Source organism: Enhydra lutris, unplaced genomic scaffold (assembly GCF_002288905.1).
Source record: "Enhydra lutris kenyoni isolate GAN:26980312 unplaced genomic scaffold, ASM228890v2 scaffoldscaffold48, whole genome shotgun sequence".
NCBI classification, from domain to species: domain Eukaryota; kingdom Metazoa; phylum Chordata; class Mammalia; order Carnivora; family Mustelidae; genus Enhydra; species Enhydra lutris.
This window is the reverse complement of record NW_019154132.1, coordinates 16,471,363-16,489,842: the sequence shown is the minus strand read 5'-3', so window position 1 is coordinate 16,489,842 and position 18,480 is coordinate 16,471,363. Positions and strand designations below refer to the sequence as shown.

The 18,480-nt window shown below is 45.1% G+C and overlaps 1 protein-coding gene across 2 annotated transcripts; it reads right to left on the bottom strand.

Moving 5' to 3' along the window:
• Nucleotides 1-2,785: 2,785 nt before the first annotated feature.
• On the bottom strand, nt 2,786-13,171 carry LOC111156756 (RNA binding motif protein 24). 2 transcript variants are annotated; one of them, XM_022517816.1, is made up of 4 exons: nt 12,969-13,171; nt 11,698-11,821; nt 10,101-10,155; nt 2,786-3,149 (listed from the first exon to the last, which is right to left on the bottom strand). In XM_022517816.1, exons 1-4 carry the CDS (start codon nt 13,134-13,136, stop codon nt 2,786-2,788), a joined length of 711 nt encoding a protein of 236 aa, XP_022373524.1. In that variant the 5' UTR covers nt 13,137-13,171. The 2 variants fall into 2 exon arrangements, with proteins under 2 accessions (XP_022373524.1, XP_022373525.1); XM_022517817.1 differs by having other exon boundaries at nt 12,924-13,136.
• Nucleotides 13,172-18,480: the final 5,309 nt, after the last annotated feature.

Genomic DNA, 18,480 nt, shown 5'->3' with positions numbered 1-18,480 from the left:
TTATTTTCCTTTGGAAAATTAGAGACCATTAACATTTGAGATTAAGATGGCTCTAAAAAGAGTACTACTGGTCATCATAAAGAAGAAAGCATGATAGAGTCTGTTATCACAACTTTCTACTGCTCCTAATTTTCGCAAAGGAATGGAGTTCAATAAAAGACATTGTATCACAGGTTTGGTAAATGTTAAGACCAAGGGACCGACTAACAATCCATTCCATAATTAACGTAACATATACACTTTAAGACAATCAATATGCATTTGACAATCAGTCAAATGAATTTTGTCATCAAAATGAATTTGATGTTCTAATCCACGTTATCAGAGACTGCCACATCGATGTGCACAAAAATTTAAAAATGAACACATTCCAAAAGGTGACTTCCTGTTTGATTAGCTTTTACTGTAGGGTATGACGAATACTACCAGTGACCATTTGAAGAGCTGACTCCGTATCTGGCTTTGGGCCAAGTCGTTGATATACTTTAATATCTAAATAACCATGTGAGACCAGGATTACTGTCCCAATATTATAGAAATCAGTGAAAACCTCACCCCAAAGCTGGATAACAAAAAGCAACCTACTCCATTCATATTGCCGGCAAATGGTGGATTCTAACACCACACCTCAGTTTACCCAACTCCAGCTTCGGATGGACTGGCCCCCTCTGCAACCCACTCTTCTGAGCGACCGTTAGTTAAGCGATTTCCAGTGACATGAATAGTCCTTTAGGGTTCACTGTTGGAGGAAGACCTAGATCATTTGTTGAATATAAGAAAGATGCTGGGTTAATAAAATTTACTTAAAAAGTATAAAAACAGGGCATCTGGGAAGCTTTCTGCTCACCCAAAATGTTACATGTAAATCATGGTCATTAATGCAAGTTAAAAGGAGAAATCGTCCTACCCTTACGACAAAATTAGAAACAATCAATGCAACAGAAGTTTTTAAAAATTATATTTAATACAAGTGAATAGATTAGAAGATCTGAAATGTTATAAAGCAATATACACAATGAATAAATAATTTGCACAGGAGAGTCATGTCTACATTACATAACACTGTCTAGTATGGGAATACTTAAAGTAAATCCAGTGATAATGGAGAAAGTCCATAAAAATGCTAACCTGTCTTCCCTTGTATGAAATTGTTCAAGTATAAAAATCCAATACAGTGTAAAATAGTATTCAATTTAGTTTAAGAATAAAAATTGCAAATATTGCAGTTTCGGAAGAAAAAAGTAAAGCAGCATTTTAAAACTGCACAAACTATGTAAGAATAGTGTCACGCTAATGAAATACCAATAAATGAGATCTACACGAGCAAAACTTAGAGAAGGAAGCATGAAACTAGCAGTATCTCTCATTTAAAAAAAAAAAACCTAAAAACAAAAATAAATTAAAATGTGTTAATGTAAGAGTATTCTCTTATACAGTGCACATATGAATTTAAATAAATCCAAGTCAACATCTTTCGTTGGATAGGTTAATATTTAATATGCTACATCTAGACCTACTAAATAATTTATGCCATGAGATGAATACATAATTTTACAGTGTCACATCTAAAGTTCCTTTCTTTAGAGTGCAGCATAGTAAAACTTAAAAATAAATATCTTAAATAGCATTACTATTAAGGCACAGTATAAACCACATTATCGTTAACCTTTGAAGAACTGTAATCTCGGTCACCTTGTTGTCTCGTGTACTGTGTTCACTAATAAATAGTTTTAAATATGACTCTGAAATAGATACTAAAAAGTGTAAAATTATTTAAAAAGGGAGGGGGGGGGAATAAACGTCCTTAAGACAGTTCTTAAGGGTTTAGAGTCTGCAAACTTTGCCTGCCTTTAATCGTAAGCCACGAGTCAACACAATCAATAGAAAGAGAAGGCTGTTGTAGTAAAAGCCTGATCCTAGTTCAGAATCAGAACTGCTGACACCAGCAGATACAAGTTTCCCAAAATTGAAACAGGATGGGGAGAGGGATTAGAATGTGACAAGCTCATCAAACAAGCACAAGTGATGTGTTCTTTCCAGAACTGTGTGTGTTATTGATTGTCTGTACAGCTGCTGCACCCATTAATTCCACATCACTTGCTCCACAGTCCCGCTCATCCGCAGGAGAGATGAGAAAATCGCTTTGGTGCCTGTCCACCATTTCACCCACTGCCACGCTCCCAGGTTGATTGTTCGATGCCCATTTTTTGAGAGAGTAAGAACGTGATCTTCTTACCTGAAAAAGTTCTAGAGGCCGTAGTGACTGCTTAAAAAAAATGACAATCAGTGCTTTCGCCATTGTGTGTGTGTGTGTGTGTGTGTGTGTGTTTTAAATCTGCTTTTAAAGTAATTCAAGCTACATATTGCTCGCTCTGTATTCCCTGGTTCGACTAGATTCAAAGAGCATCCCCTAACTTGTAAAAGGCAGTTTGCTTCCCTGATACTATAAAAAGAGCAAAAAATAAAAACCCCGTTTTGAAAGTGAAGTTCCACTGTTTACTCCCACTTTCCTCGACTCAGGCTCTCTTTGGGATCGATTTCCAAAACGGCGCCCACTCCCCTCTCTCTCTCATCTACGACACTACTGGAGTATAAAAAAAAAAAAAAGAAGAATTCTGCTTCACGAGAGCATAGCTTTGCTTTTTTTTTTTTTTTCTTTTTTTTTTGTCCCTCCTGAAAGTTGTGAGGTCGACGTTCACTCGCCTTACCTACGACACACCGGGCAATGCTTGGGGGGAGGGGGGAGGGGGAGGGGAAACGAGCCGGCTCCGGTCACGTGGCCGCCCTACTGCATGCGGTCGGTCTGCAGCTGCTGCGGCTGGTACTGGCCGAAGGCGGCGGCGGCTGCGGCGGCCGCGGCGGCGGCGGCTGCCGTCCCGGGGGCGGCGGCGGTGATTGGCTGCTGCACTGCGTAGCCGTAGCCCCCCGCGGTGACGTAGCCGGCGGCGGCCGGCGAAGCGGCGTACGGGTACTGGTCGTAGGCGGCGGCGGCGGCGGCGGCGGCGGCGGCCGCCGAGTACTGGGCGTAGGCGGCGCCCGTGTAGTCGATGTACGGGGTGGTGGAGGCGGCGGCGGCCGTGGGCTGCACGTGCGGGATGACCACGCCGGGCTGCACGAACGCCTGCGGGTACACGTAGTGGGCGGGGATCCTGCGGAGGAACCGGACAGCGGGTCAGGCGCCGCCGGCCTCCCGCCCGCAGCGCGGCGCGTCCAGAGATCAGACAGACTCAAATTTAGTGGTTATTACGAGCATAGGGTTGCCACAATATCTCCCCGCCCGGGGGTCCGCCCGAGTGCTCCGGCGGTAGCCGGCCTCGCGGAGCGCCCCGAAAGGAACTGAGCGAACAGAAACGGGGAAGGGGGGGTGCCCCTCCCTGCTGGAGGTCGGATTTAGGATCGGTTAAGAGCACCGGTGCTGATCATTCAGCAGAAGTTTGGCAAACCAGTTGCAGGTTCGGGAGGGCTGCGCACCGGAGAGGTAGTGGATACATGCTTAATTGATTTTTGAGACTTTTGGAAAATTTTGCAGCGAGTTCGTAAAACTGCAGCAAAGAGGGGGGGGGAATGCTCAGCGATGAATAGGATAAAGAGAGGACTCCAAAGGTAATCCGTGATCATTCAATTCGGGGCGGGGTGGGGGGGGGGGGAGGAGGGGGTTGGCCGATTTCCCAAAACTGAAATAAATTTTCCCACAAAATCCGTATGTTTATTATCATGGCAACCCTACTTGAAATTGCTTGGCAGACTCAGCACACATTAATCTCTCTGCAACCTCAGTCACCCTTATTAAAAATAATGATGATAAAAGAAGCAGGCGACAAAATTAAAAAAAAAAGTTTAAAAGTTCACAAGTGTGGTAAACACAGCAGAATCACACTTCTCAAACGAACTGTAGTGCAGCTCACTCTATCACAAGAGGCTGTTGTGGGAAGCTACAGAAATGCTATTAACATTCATGGCAGTGATTCCCAAAGAGATGTGCAGCACGCTTTTTGCCTTTCTTTCTTTCTTTCTCTCCATAAAATTCGTAAGGACATAAGGGTCAACCAAACCTGTTTGACTATCAGGCACCTGAAGGTCAGCCAGCTTGTTTATCTCTATGCAAGACAGACAGAAGGGGTTTTGGGGAAATGATGAGGTTGAGGGAAAAGGTAGGAATAGGAATAGCTCTAAAATTCATATAAACTTAAAAGGTTTACATAACAAAATGAATAAGGAAACATTTTTTTTTTGCACAAATACTAACTCTTGTTATATCCTCCTAATCAACAAGTAGATCAGCATGTTTGTTTTACATCTGCCCTACTCATAGATTTTTAATACATATACATATCAATTGTATTATGTATTATCCTGTAAAAGTTCAAGAAGCAACATCAAATACCTTTATAAATTACACGTTCAGAGATCACATACAAGACACATTCCAAGGACCTTACTTAAAAGTTAATTTTGTTAAAAAAAATCACAAGAGGTATTTAAAAAAAAACATGCATTTCAATTCTCACTCTTGCGATTCATTACTGCCCCTTTTAAATGCTACCATGAATATCTGATTTATTTTCATCTTTCATTAAAGCAATCTCCATCAGAACCCCCTATATTTCTAAAAATATGACACTCTAATGCCATCTGGTTGTTGGCTAAGCCAGCTTAACAGGAAGTACAAGCAACAAGTAACGATCCTTATTTTAAAGAATTTTAAAGAACTTAAGACCGAAAACTTCACATTCAGATTTCTGAAAACACAGATTTTTGCTTTGCCTTTTCAGAGTTTCACAGAAAGTCCTTACTAACCAACACCCATGGAAAAGATGAATTTATCACAGAGGGTGGTGAACTTTGACCCCAATGATAAAAATACACTCAATTTTACTAGACTTGTAGATCTTTCCCAGTGCCAGGAGAAAAGACGTCATCAAGTGTTTCTGAGGACACTTAGAGATGTTCTTAGCTGCTTGTCAGAAACCAGACGCACGGTCATACACACACTCCAGACTTTTTTTGTCTAGGTCAGGTGACTGACTCACTCACAGCGACAGGTGTGGCTTTATGAAACCCGTCCCCGGAGGCCACGGGGTCCGCAATGTGCAGACGCGGCAGGAGAGCCTCCACTCAAGGCGGTTTACACGTGGTGATGGACAGCAGGGGCTGCAGCCGGGCTATTTTTGATCCTGTCATGCGACAAGGGTTTCCAGCGGGCAAAATGTCTTTATAAGGCCAAAGTAAAACATCTATCAGTTGCGAAGTCCAGCCAGTATGAATCTCCCTGATACGGAAACATTAACTCCTGTACTCCCAGAGCTCTCAGGACCACAGGATGTTACCAGGTTTGTTATCTTTGAATGAAGGCTGGTAACTGAAAATACGTGTAGCCTACAAAAAGGCAGGATGAAGTCTGTGTGTGTGTGTGTGGAATGCACTAGAAGATAGGGCTGCTTATAGGACTCTTGTCTCTGCACTGATTTTACATTAATAGTTTTCATTTGATAATGCCAACCAATGAGAGTGCAGAGTTCCCTAGCATATCAGAACCCTACATGAAGTCTGGCAAGGGTTGGGAATACGTTTGGAAGGCACATGAAACCCCAGCAGCGTTAGAGGCTCCGGGAAAGGAAGAGTCCAGAAGATCCTGGACAGCCTAAAATACCTCGGTTTGGGAAGGAAAGCAGGAAAGGACCAAAGGCTAGGGTGGTGCCTCAGAAGCCATTCTTGCACCAGGAGGTCTCTGACTAGTTCAAGGAGCCCCTGAAGTCAATCTGGGAATCTGTCCCCCCATGAGATACCTACCAGTGTCCCCTCCCTCAGTCACACAGTGGGCATACCTCGAGGTTACAAAAGCACTTGGGCAACTGTCGAAGAACACTGACTACATTTTTCCTTTTCTTTTTTCTGATGTCTCTCTGCGACTTTTGACACCCTAACTGGTTTCCTCTTCCATTCTATCACCAGACTGCTGGCAAAGTCTTCATTTTATTCGCCTGTTTAGTAACCTGTGGCCCCACTGGCATACTAGGCCTTTAATGCTTCTGGCTCCAAAACATTCCTTCCAGCACCTTTCCACCTTTCCTCGAACCCAGGTCAGCTGGACTCCTCCGCGTTCCCTGGACAAGCCACACGTTTCCAGATCTTCACGTTTTTGCTCATGCCGTCCCTCTGCCAGGGAAGCCAATCCTCGTTCCATCTATACTTGTTAAAATCCAAATCCTATCCACCCAGCTCTAGCACTCACTATGTACAGAGCCTGCAGGAGTTTGGATCACATTCTGGTTTCACATTTCTCATATGTGACATGAATCCAGTATTTCCAACCCTGAATTGCTGTGCATTAAATAACATTATCTATGCACGGAGCCCACAGTGATGAATAAAGTAGGCACTCAATGCAAAAGAACCTTATCTTCCACCATCCTTTAAAAATCTAGGTCAGCTTCTACCTCTTTCATGAAGACTTCTTGGGTCCCACGAACCTGATGTCTCTCCTCCCTGTCTGAAGCCACAACCCTTCTGGGGGCTTCTCAGTTTCCTTACTAGATAACAGGGGAGAACGGAATTGTGTCTTTCTGGCTATAACTTGACAGAGAAAAGAACACGGCTTTTGAGATCAGGGAAACCATGATTCTGAACCTAGAACTAAACTCTATTCCTTACTAGCCCTGTGGCAAGTTAATTAACCTCTCTGTATCTGTTTTGTCACCCCTGGAAAGGACATTCACAGGCTGACATGAACAGCCTGAGTCACAGACGTATTGTGAGAAGTACATGATTTATGTAAATCTCTTACTAGTACCGTGCATGTAGGATAGGTTCACTTAATGTTACTGCCCCTCCTGCCCCCTTAGCGAATAGCAGAGTATCTAGTACAGTGTAAACACAACTAGCATAAAACTGAGCACTTAAGGGGCATCTGGGTGGCTCAGTCAGTTAGGCTTCTGCCTTCAGCTCAGGTCGTGATCTACAAGTCCTGGGATCGAGCCCTGCATTGGGTTCCACACTCAGCCAGGAGTCTGCTTCTCCCTCCCGTTCTGCCCCTCCCCACCCCTCGCTCCCTCTCTCTCTCTCTCAAATAAATAAATAAAATCTTCAAACCCCTCCCCACCCCAGAAACCCTGACCACTTAAAGGTATACTGAATAAACATTTACCTGATCTAAACCAGCCTCGAATTTTCTACTCTCAGATGCATAGTCTTTCCTCTCTAAGGTTTCAATGAGAAAATGCTTCTTGCAAACAAAGTATTTCTGAGACATTTCTTAGCAAATGCACCAGTATCCATACACCTGCCCACTGTGTTACATCAGAAATTCCTTCAAGCCAAGATTTTCTCTTGAAAAGCCCAGAATCATCTGGGGGCCAATGAAGGACCACATAAAAAAAAATTAGTTCAGTTACTACAATTTCAAACCAATCAAGTAAGATTAAAAATTCTCAAGCTTCTTTCCAGGCCTAAAATAAGAATCTGTGGCATTCCAACAGAATTGAGGATGACCAGGTGTGATCTGTTAGGTACAGACTCTGGGAATTACAGCAGTGTTAAAAACCCCTTAAAAAAAGAAAAGAGAAGGTTCACTTGGTCCTCCTGGAATGCTATCTATTTCTAATAAGAATCTCAAGTTCAAACAATTTAGGCAAACAGTAGTAATCACCATCCTTTATAAAGACAGCTTAATATTAGCAGGGATGAACAATAAAGTTACTATCAAAGCATGCTTGATTTAAAATTTCCATAGGACATTTTATTCTCGTCATTCTTATTTTCCTCGTGATACTTTCTTTCTCAAGGATCGATGCAGACTACAACAGCCAGTCCAAATTTCTACGTTGAGCTCTCCATATCCTCAATAAAGTTTGGTGTCTCCATGCCCTAAATCTTTCCTCCTCTCTGTCTTTGCTTAAGCTCAACTCACCCCTTAGCCCTCCTTACCTGTCCAGACATACCACTGGTCCAAGACTAGTTCAAGTTCCATGAAGCCTTGTCCAACCTCTCCAATTCACCTGTTTTCTGGCTATTCTGAATTCTTTTTGTCCTAAATACCAAGTATCTTAGCAATTAATCATTCTTGATTGGTGTGTATTAGTTTTGTAGTCTCCTTATTTTGTATCATCTACTCAGCACAGCGAAACATAAACACATGCGAATACCTGTTGATCGATTTAGCTGTGTAACTGTTTCAAGATTATTATTGTGAGATCACGACTAAGTTCATCACCACTTGTTAGGATGTATGTTCTCCTCCCCATTCCCACCTTCCACGTAGTCTAGACCAACGAGGAGAGGATCTACAGACGTAAATGGACCCATCAACCCACCATTTGTTGTGAGTACCCGGGATGGCTGGGATAGGGCACTGATAGATAGCTATGGAGATATGAAGGTCCTTTCTAATCATATTGGACAGAACACTCTTCCATGGTTTAAAAAAGTAAGGGTTGGCGGTAAGGTGAGGAATCCCTATGTTAAAGGGAGGGTTTTAAGAAGGTATCCATAGGGGCGCTTGGGTGGCTCAGTGGGTTGAGCCTCTGTCTTCGGCTCAGGTCATGATCTCAGGGTTCTGGGATCGAGCCCCACATCGGGCTCTCTGCTCGGCGGGGAGCCTGCTTCCCTCTCTCTCTCCCTGTCTGCCTCTCTGCCTACTTGTGATCTCTCTCTGTCAAATAACTATATAAAATCTAAAAAATAAAAAAAAAAGAAGGTATTCATGGAAAACAACTTGACCCTTCCAAGTCAAATGATTATTACTCTATCCTTGGAGACACATCAGGCAGATATCTGTCTGTCTGTCTGTCTATCTAGAATCTGACCTTCTCAGGTTACACAGATGTTTAGGTGCTAAGCTAGAGAAGAAAATATACCTGAGGATAAAACACTTCTTGAACAACTAGAATATTTAAAAAGGGAGCTGAAACCTCTAAAACTGGAGTTCTAGCAATGTCATTCAGGTAGAATGCACCTCAAACAGACTCTAAGGGGTCAGAGTAAATTTAGGTGGTAGGGATTGCCCACTTACGGTGTCCAAACAGAAGGGAAAAAAAGGCACTCAGAGGAGGAAAGCTGGTATCACAGAGCCCAAAGGCAACAACAAGATGAGCAGCCTTTTCATCTGAGTTAGGTCTGAACGGTGGAAGTTAGTGCCACTCGACTCCAAAAACTGGCTAGTGTCAGTGAAATCTGATGAGTGTTTGTTGAATCTTTAAATGAGAAGGCCTAAAAGTGGATACACATTGCCAAAGAGCCCCATTCCCAGAAAACTCCCCAGTAAAACAGAAACTTAGGACATGCAAGCAATGAAATCTGTATTCTCACAGAGGGAAATCACACCATTTAGCACTCACTACAAAAATATGGTTAAGTGGAAGTCACAGGCTACAGCTTAAAAGCAAGGAGAAAAAAAAAAAGGCCCTTTGCTTCCCATGGCAAAGTCAAAAGTCAACACTCCTCAACACCACCACCAACATCAAAAACACAAAGAGCCCCTTCCCCGAGGAAAAGAAAACACTTTCACTACAGCTCTTTTCAATTAAGTAAAAAGCACACAGTTTAGCTATCAACACCACTTCATTACTGTAATAAATAAAAATAAAGCACACGGAGGTCTATTGACTATTGTGAAAAATAAAACAACAACACCAACATCATGCATCGTTAATCACCATCTGAGCTTGTGTGTCTGAGTCTACTGGTTACAGAGTTTAATTCCAAACAGAACTATTCCACCTCTTACATCGTATCCTTCTGATCAGTTAGCTTAACTGTATACGAGCCCTGTCAGGTTAGAAAGAGATAAATAACATTGAGTCAAGTTGAACAGTAATCACGGTCTGGGACACAATCGTCTCGTACACAAGTCATACCTGGTAGTTTTGTTTTGTTTTGTTTTGTTAATCATAAGCTCAAAATGTGTCTGGTTTGGAGGCTGCAAACTTGGTCAGTAACTTGACTCATCTAAAAATATTTATATTATCAGCATCAAAAAGGTACAAACGTTTATAAATATGTATCACAAGGAACATTCTGTGACACGATGATCTTGTCTGCATGTAACAGGCAGGTTTACAGATGAAACCTATGGAAACTTGGGAGGGCATGATGAGTTGACTTACCCAAAAGGTCTCTGTATGAGGGCCGGATGAAGCTGTTGAACACCGAAGGCAAAACCTAGCAATAAAACATACCACATTCTCTATTTGTGCATGGTTAGGCATGCATTACTCCTACATATAAAATGCAATCACAACTTTCCCTTAGAGAAGATCATCATTCTTTTGAGGCCTTATAATGATAAACATTATATATAAAAATATTATATATATTACAACCATAAATATATATTTAAAAGTTCTTTTTACTAATGTTATCATTATAAACGTATATTATAACTAACTAACTAAATATATATATTTAAAAGTTCTTTTTACTAATGTTATCATGGACCCAAGTAAAAATTTTAATAAGCTACAGGTGGATACTAAAAATTATCTGCAAAGTTTGACAGTCCCACAAGAAGACCTTAGAAAATCAGACCAGGGAAAAATTCTCATGGAATGAAACCAGGAACAACAGGACTTGATAATGAAGTTACATGTCACAAATATTCCTGCAGTTCTGAATCATGATCTATAAAAAGTTTTTGTAATTTGGAACATGCTGGACAATGCTTTGGAAGATTATGGGTTTTACAGATTATGGTATTAAAAAATTCACGAAAACAAAGTCTCCTTTTCGGGATAGCACACACACAAACACAAGTTGTTGGTTTTTTTTTTTTTTTTTAACACAAGTGTTTTAATGTTCACGGATGTGGGCACATGTGCTCACTTTCTTGACAATCTAGTTCCCTAGTAAATCCATTTTACTAGGATGGAAGTGTCAACCATCCCAAAATTTCAGATGGCAACACTTGAGTAAAGAGGGAAATAACTTAACAAAACCAAGTTGCTCACCCAAGAAAAAGATTCCCATTTGCTCAGCAGTCAACTCTTAATTATTTGTGCTAATGGCAAGGGCAGTGTTGTAAATAATCAAAAAGGTCAAATTTTCACATAGATAAAAGCCTGCTTCCCTTCTGACCACTTTGGAGTAAAACATTTCCCATCTCTACATGTCAGTTTCTTTATCTGTTACAGGAGGACCCAGGCATACTGAAATCTTCCCCATTTTCTTTAACTACTGAGTAGTCCGTGATTTAATATTAAAGCTTTACCATCCAGACGCCATCCCCTAACCCCTACCCCCAGGCTTCTCCTGGTCAGAGTTCAAGTTGGATTGCCGCTCTGAGGACAGGGCCATGGTGGTAGAAGGAGAGACAACAGTATGTAGGGAAGTATAACCAGTGGGAGGTGACACATTGAGCCCACATAATCCACATGTGAATGATCTACAAGTGGCTAAAAACTGGACAATAAAAGAGTAGACTGTGACTGTATGTCATACCTGAAACAGATGAGTCAAGCCTAAGTCTGGGTGGGTACAAACTGTCCAGACCCCCAAGATCTACTTTTGCACATAGGTACATTTCAAGTCCTGCAAGAGCCGGTGACAACACTCATTTAATGTGTTGGTTAAAATAACCAGCCTGGTTCAACTTTACTAAACATCTACAGTGTCTTCTGAATCAGGGATTCCTTCTATTCAGAAGCTGGGGTGTGGGGGGAGGGGGTCTCAAGTTGGGTGTGGGTGGGTAGGAGGAACATTTCTCACCTGGTTGCATGATCCTTGGTTTTGCGCCCAGGTATGCCAGATTCACGTTGGCTTTCCTGCCATCAATGATGGGGTTCGGGTCCTTGCAGGCTCTCTCAGCAGCAGCTCGGTCAGCCATGGTGACCTTAGCAACATACACACACACACACACACAGACATACGTACAAAGCTCTAAGTCAACCCCCCGAAGGAAACCAAGAATCACCCTGGAGAAGTCATTCATGAGAAAACTAAGGGGGTTCTTAAACTTTTCCTCTTTCCGTTTCTTTCTCCCCGCCCCCCCTGGAACTTACTCCTGGATTCCCCCATCAAAAGAAAAGAAAAGAAAAGAAAAAAAAAAAAAAAACAGAGAGGAAGAAAGAAACAACCCCCTCCCCATACTTCAAAAGTCTTCAGGGCGCTAGTAGGGCCTAGCAGGGAGTTGGAAGCCTGAATTCCGTCTTGGAACTCTAGATCCTCCCGCCCCCGACCGCCTCCCACCCCCCAGGTCCCTACCCAGCCTAAGAGGCACTGTTTGCTTTAAAGAAAGTCCAGCCTCACATCCGCCCCGTGCTCCCAACCACCAGCAAGCACTCCCTAACGACAATAGCTATTGTCCTACTCTGGAGCTCCCCGCTCTCCGGCAGCTGAATTCGCACGCTTAAATCCCCAGGAGGCTTAATATGCTCTCTTTCAGTTCAGCAAAGAGCCAGAGGTTCATCTTTTTAAAGAATCCATCTTTGCAATTAAAAAAAAAAGTGGGGGGATGGCATAAGGAGTAGAGCCCTAGACCTCCTGGGGTGTCCCCTCCCCGCCCCAGCCAGAACGCCTGAAGACAGCACGCATTTTTACAAAGCAACAGCGCGCTTAACCACCGGCCTCCCACCCCCAAGTGCGATTCCGAGGGGCTGCGGCCCCTCCCTCCCAGCCCTGCGCACCCGCAAATCCAGCAGTGGTTAGTGCTCTCCTTCCACCCCCGCTCCGCCGGTCCCCCCGACACCGCAGGGCGCTGGGTCCCCTCGAAACCCCGCGAGGGAGCAGCCGGCCCTCCCTTCTCCAGCTCCGCCGCGCGCAAACTTTCAGTTCAGCCGGGAGCAAAGGGGCAGCGCCGCCCCCGTCCGCGGGGTTCCTCACATTGTCACGCCGAGCCCCCCACTGCAAACCCCGACCCCCGAGGCCCTGCGCCGCCCCGAGCCTACCCGCCACCCGCAGTCCTCGGTTTCCCCGCCGCCCTTTGTCGCCCCCACCTCCCCCTCCCCAACCCCACCCCAGCCCCCAGCCGCACAACTTACAAATCCGTAGCCCCGGGACTTGCCCGTCTGCCGGTCGGTGATGACCACCGCCTCCTCGATCTCGCCGAAGACCTCGAAGTACTTGCGCAGGCTGGCGTCGGTGGTGTGGTAGGGCAGCCCCCCGACGAAGATCTTGGTGTACGTCGTGTCCTTCTGGGTCGTGTGCATCTTCGCGCCCGCTCCGCGGCTCGGGCTCCGGCTGCGGCTGCGGCTGCGGCTCGAGCAGCGGCTGCGCCTCCTCCTCCCGCTCCGCGTCTGCCGCACCCTTTCGCGGCCGCCGGGGGCCAAGGGCGAGCGCGGGGGCGAGGGCGGCGGCGCGGCGGGGGCGAGCGGCCGGGGGCGGCCGAGGGCGCGGGGCGCGCGGCTTCCGAAGTCGCCAGCAGCCCCGGAGACTTGACTTCTCTCTCTCCTCCCGCCCCCCCTGCCGGTCACGGTACAAATTCTCCGGATCGTCTGGGTTAGGATCTTGCTCTATAGAATGTGCAAGCGGTTTCCACTCACCCGGCTGGGAGGCCAAAAATGAAAAGAGAGGGTGGTCCTCGAGCGAAGAAGCGGGCGCGTTTAGAGGTAGATTTTTTTTCCTTCTTGAAAAATTAGGTAGGTGTCTTGGGTGGGGCGTGGGTAGGGTCGGCGGTGAGCGCGTCCGGGCGCGGAGGTGGGCGGGCGGGGGGCGCGGCGGCTGGGCCGGGGGTGGGGGACTCCGCGCCGCTGGGGCTCCGGTTCTGTCCCTCCCGCCGCGGAAGCTGGAAGACAAGTGGCTAGGACTGCTTTCCACCTCTCTGCTCCCTTCCCCCGCGGGCCGGGGGTCGGCGCCCGGCTGGGGAGGGGGCGGGCCGGACGCCTGCGATTGGCCGCGGCCGCACCTGGGGTGCCCGGCGCCGCCGCCCCCCAGCTGTTGGGAACAGCTGCTTCTCTCCCGGCGCGGCGCTGGGCCGCGGGGCTCGGGCTCTGGAGCCGGCGCTGGGGCAGGGCTGGGGATGGCCCGAGGCGGCCTTGCTCTCAGCGTCGCCTGCTCTAACCCGTCAAAGTCCTAGGGACTCGGCACGGTCCTAGCCGGGACCCGGAGCGCACACACTGCGTCCGGAGGGAGCTGCGTCGCTTTTCCAAAACGGCGACGCGAGCTCTTTGCGCTGGGCCACGGTGACAGGGCCGGCGACCTGGACTGACGAGCTGGGGGCCGGGAGGCCTGGGGCGGTTCGTGGAAACGCCAGTTCCTCGCCGGGCGGGGAGGGCCGGCGAGCTCGGCCAGCGGAACCCGGGTCTGATAGTCTGGGGTGTGGAGAGTGAGTAGGAGGGTCCCCAATCTTCCTTGTCCCCCAGAGAGCCAGTGCTGGAGAGAACCGGCGAGGCAGAGCCAGAAGGGGGTAAAAAAATACAGGTCTAGTGCTTGGGTGTGCTGGAGAAAACCATTAGCTTGAATTGCTCACGGCCCCAGCCAAGCGAAGTAACCGTAGACACCGCCTTTTTTTTCAGAGGACCATAAATTAGTACTTTAGCCCCTACAGTTATCAAATTTGTGTTTCCTCCCTACTTACTCCTCCCTAACTATTCGGGGAGATTTGGTACCGATTTCTCATTATAAATCCTCTTGTTTTTCTTTCCCGAAGCATTTCCTTCCTTTTGAATTGCAGGACTGTTCAGTGACTCGACCTCAACTGTTTTACTAGGATGTACTGTAATTGTAAAAAGGGTGATTTTTGAAATCGACTTGTTACATAACCACTGGTTTCTACCAGCAGACCTTTAAAGCCTTTGTAGAAAATACAGACTTGAGTGCAACCCCTATATATTTATTTTTTTAATATCAGCATTTGCAACTTTTTTTTTTTTATCAAGAGTACATTCAATTAAGCATAAAATCCTTGTCCTATCTGAGGTTTGGATGAAGGTATTTAATGTGAGCAGAATGTTCCCCCCCATCCCTTTTGGAGCATGAATTGCTTTTAAGTCATTTCCTTCAGGAGCGTCTGCTGAAGTCCATGCATTAATTGCCCCTGGGCTGCACCATTTATTCCCTTTAAAGCAGGTCAGTATGTTAACCTATTAGAGAAGCACATATGTGTGTTTCTGTTTCCAGGGCACCTTTGCAGTCAGCCCAGAAGGATGAGATAAACTGCATCTGCCGAAGGGAACGGGAACGCACATATCCTGGAGCTTTTCACCTTGTTGCCTTTTGCGTGAAGTTGGCCTTTTGGGGTCGTGAGTTCCTTTAAGTTTGAACCCCCAGTGGGTGATATGGAGAAAGAAAAAATCTAAAGGTTTTTGGAGAATTTTTTAAAAATCCAGTTGAAGAAAAACAAGGTACTTTACAGGCATATGAGAGCCAGAAAGGGAAATTGTAAATAGCACTCTCTCCTATTGCTTAAGCAGAGTACGCTTCAAAGGGACTCTGTGTACTGGTGTGATGAAAGGTAATTTTTAAAACTTAGAGAAACAAAGCAGCCTATGAAACAAAGGAGGCATGTTTTTTAATATTCAACATCCATCTTGCTGGGTCACTGAAGAATTACTGTAGTTAGGATGAGGCTCAGGCAAAAACTCTTTTGTGAGGGAGAAGCTATTACAGAGAAGCCTGGGGGAGAAGAGTGATGTTGGCGATCTCACCTCTCTTCCTACCTGGATGAGGAGCCCACCCCGGAGGGAACTGTGATAATATCAGGGATGAAGGGTGTCTGGGAATGTAGCCAGCAGCTTGGATATTCACTAAGTAAAGTGGTGAGATCTATTAGGAAATTCTGATCCCAGGTTGGGATCGCCGTGACATAGAACTCGGCTTCTGGAAACAAGATGCTTCCCTGCCGTGGTCCCAGAGAAAAGAATTCAGACCCCCTCCCTGTACCCCCTGCAGCCCCTGACTGGTGTGTTTTTATTCTTCCAACTGAGCAGTAAATATCTGATTGCTTGGTTTGAAACTTTGTTCATTCCGTATGAAATGATGCCTGAGTAGTCCCGATTTTGAATTCCACAGATAATTAAAACATTACTAATCATCTGGTGTTATGTGATTGACGGAGAACAAAGGTGAGGAGGAAGAGAGATTCCTTATTTTCCATGCGGATTTTAATGGAAGCCATAATTTCTACCCCCAATCAGCCTGGCAAACCGTGGAGCGCCCCCCACAGGCAGGCACTGGGCTAGAGCGAGGCATTGTTGACAACTGGGTTTTGTTCTCCATCCCCACAAAAGTGGGTTCAGTTTCAAGGGCCAGGACCATTCTTGGTGGATTTGTGAACCTGAGCCATCAGACCACGTAGCCTTGGGGCCGTAAAAATCTTCCTGAATTCAAACGTTCAAGGTTATTAAGTACCAAATTTTTCTGTATAATTACCCATTACAAAGTCAAGTTTGAAAAACAATACTTGAGTAATCCTTTTGCTTTCTCAGCTGCTCTTGGCAGAGAAGAACACTTGTATATTCACAGACCTTGTGCAATCTGATGTGTACTTCTTTGGAAAGAAAGAACCATAAAATACTTTAAAAGTTATAAATAGGTTCCAAGCTTGTCATATCCAAATTAGTACATATGGATGGCCCGAATCCTTTCCTACTCCATGGCAAGATCGATATTATTTTATTACTTACAGTAAATTATTATCCACTCTGTTCAGACTCTTTATTTGGCTATTAAGGGACAGAACCAAATGGACAAGTTTTACATTCTTTTATCCACTTTCTGCCCCCCATCCCCTTAAACTAATCATGGAAATCATCTCCAGGGCCAAGGCTTATGAAGAGTTTTGAGAATAGAGAGTACTATTTCACGAAGGTAGAGAAGCACTCTTCCACGCATGGAGGTGTCTGCTCCAGGAATAGCACGCTTTGGATAGTAAGTCACCTGCGGGCAGGGTTGGGCTCTCGGATGTCACTGTATTTCCTGCAGGTCAGTGAGATCCTCCACATAGTTCTACCCATACAAACACTGAAGAAGTATTTACTTATGAGAATAGTTATGTTAAATCTATTTACCAGCAAGCTTGATGGGGGAAAAATACTTTTTTAAAAGATTTTATTTATTTGAAAGAGAGAGCGTGTGCGTGCGTGAGCATGAGCAGGGGTGAAGGGGCAGAGGGAGAAGCAGGCTTCCCAATGGGCCCCATCCCGGAACCCCGAGATCATGACCCGAGCTGACCGCAGATGCTTCACCAACTGAGCCACCCAGGCGTCCCGAAATACATTCTTGATTAGAACTGACTACATGCCATGTAGTTAGGCCAGATTACTGGTTGTTTCATTTCATTTTGTTTTGTTGTTTTGGAAAAACAAGAATACGGCTTCAATGAGATTTTTTTGTTTTGGTGCTTTGGAAACATCTCTCTTCTTTTGAAAGCCTGTGCGTGCGTTCTGATGTAAAACCAACAGGTTTCCTGCCCCTTTGAGAAGTCCCACTATCGACTGTATTTCTGTTTCTCTCTGGGTGGGTTGGTAATTTTCTCTTAGTAACAGATAACAAATGTGGTAATAGGTTATGCTGCTATTTTAGTGTGCGGAAGAATTGGCAGTCAGAAACCCAGTCAGTTCAGCTCACATCCACCTCTGGGCAAATTCTATTCATGCTGCATTAAACCACATCTAAGCTGGTAAGTAAAGTGAAATGGAAATTTGTAACTTTTATTCACTCATGCTCCTTTCACATCAACATCCAGAAAATAGGAAGCAGGACAGGGTTCCTCGGAGAACAAGGGGAAGGCAAACATCAAAGTAAGGGGGACAAAAGGAGCTCACTGCCAACTTTGCACGACCAACAGTGGCCCTCTGAAGAAGTGGCATTAAGTGTATGCACCCTTGAAAATCCTATTATAGAAGTCTGAAAGGCAAGGCAGAGAACGCAAACATTTTAAACCCGCTGGGTGCTTCTTCCCATTTTAAATTCAGGGAGTACTTTGGCTTTAAGTCTTTAAACAGTGAGCCTCTGAGTTGCCAAGTTATTTTTACGGAGTGGATGATACTCTCCAAATGTATTGAATGACTCTCTCTTGATGACAGATTCATTCTAATGATGTTGCCTGTGTGCTGAGCAGAGGACACAGTGTGGTGGAAATAGCCCTGAGTCCCCAGACCTAGAGGCTAGCCCAGGCATTCATGAGCCATATTCAAGACTTTGTTTGGCTTCCTCCATGAAAACGTCTGAAGGCAGTTAGAAAAACCTGCAACAGTCTTCCCTGAGTGGACACCTCCTAGAATGGGGGACGCCAGTCTGACCCTTTATTTACAGATATGTTTAGAGGGTCACCTTGAGTTGATGAGACAACCCAATGCTAACACTTGAATGTTCTTTACTTTTTAGTTTAAACTGCTTGAGATCATTTTGTAAGACTGATATTTTCTCTGCTAACCAAGGAAAGGCACTTTCATGACAGAAAATTTTAAATGCACATAAAGACATACATTAAGTAAATAAAACCCCTCACAATCCACAGTCCTATTCAGAATAATGTGACATTTTAGAATGCCTAATATCGGGTCATTTCTTATACATAAATATGCACATATAAGTGTACAAATATGAGCTACC

Bases quoted from the DNA above. Each gene is read 5' to 3' on its own strand.
- LOC111156756 (XM_022517817.1), bottom strand. From the start codon at position 13,136: ATGCACACGACCCAGAAGGACACGACGTACACCAAGATCTTCGTCGGG. The intron at 11,822-12,923 runs GTGGGGGCGACA...TATGTTGCTAAG, and splicing joins GTGGGGTTGGGGAGGGGGAG to GTCACCATGGCTGACCGAGC. The intron at 3,150-10,100 runs GTAAGTCAACTC...GTTCCTCCGCAG, and splicing joins CTCATACAGAGACCTTTTGG to GATCCCCGCCCACTACGTGT.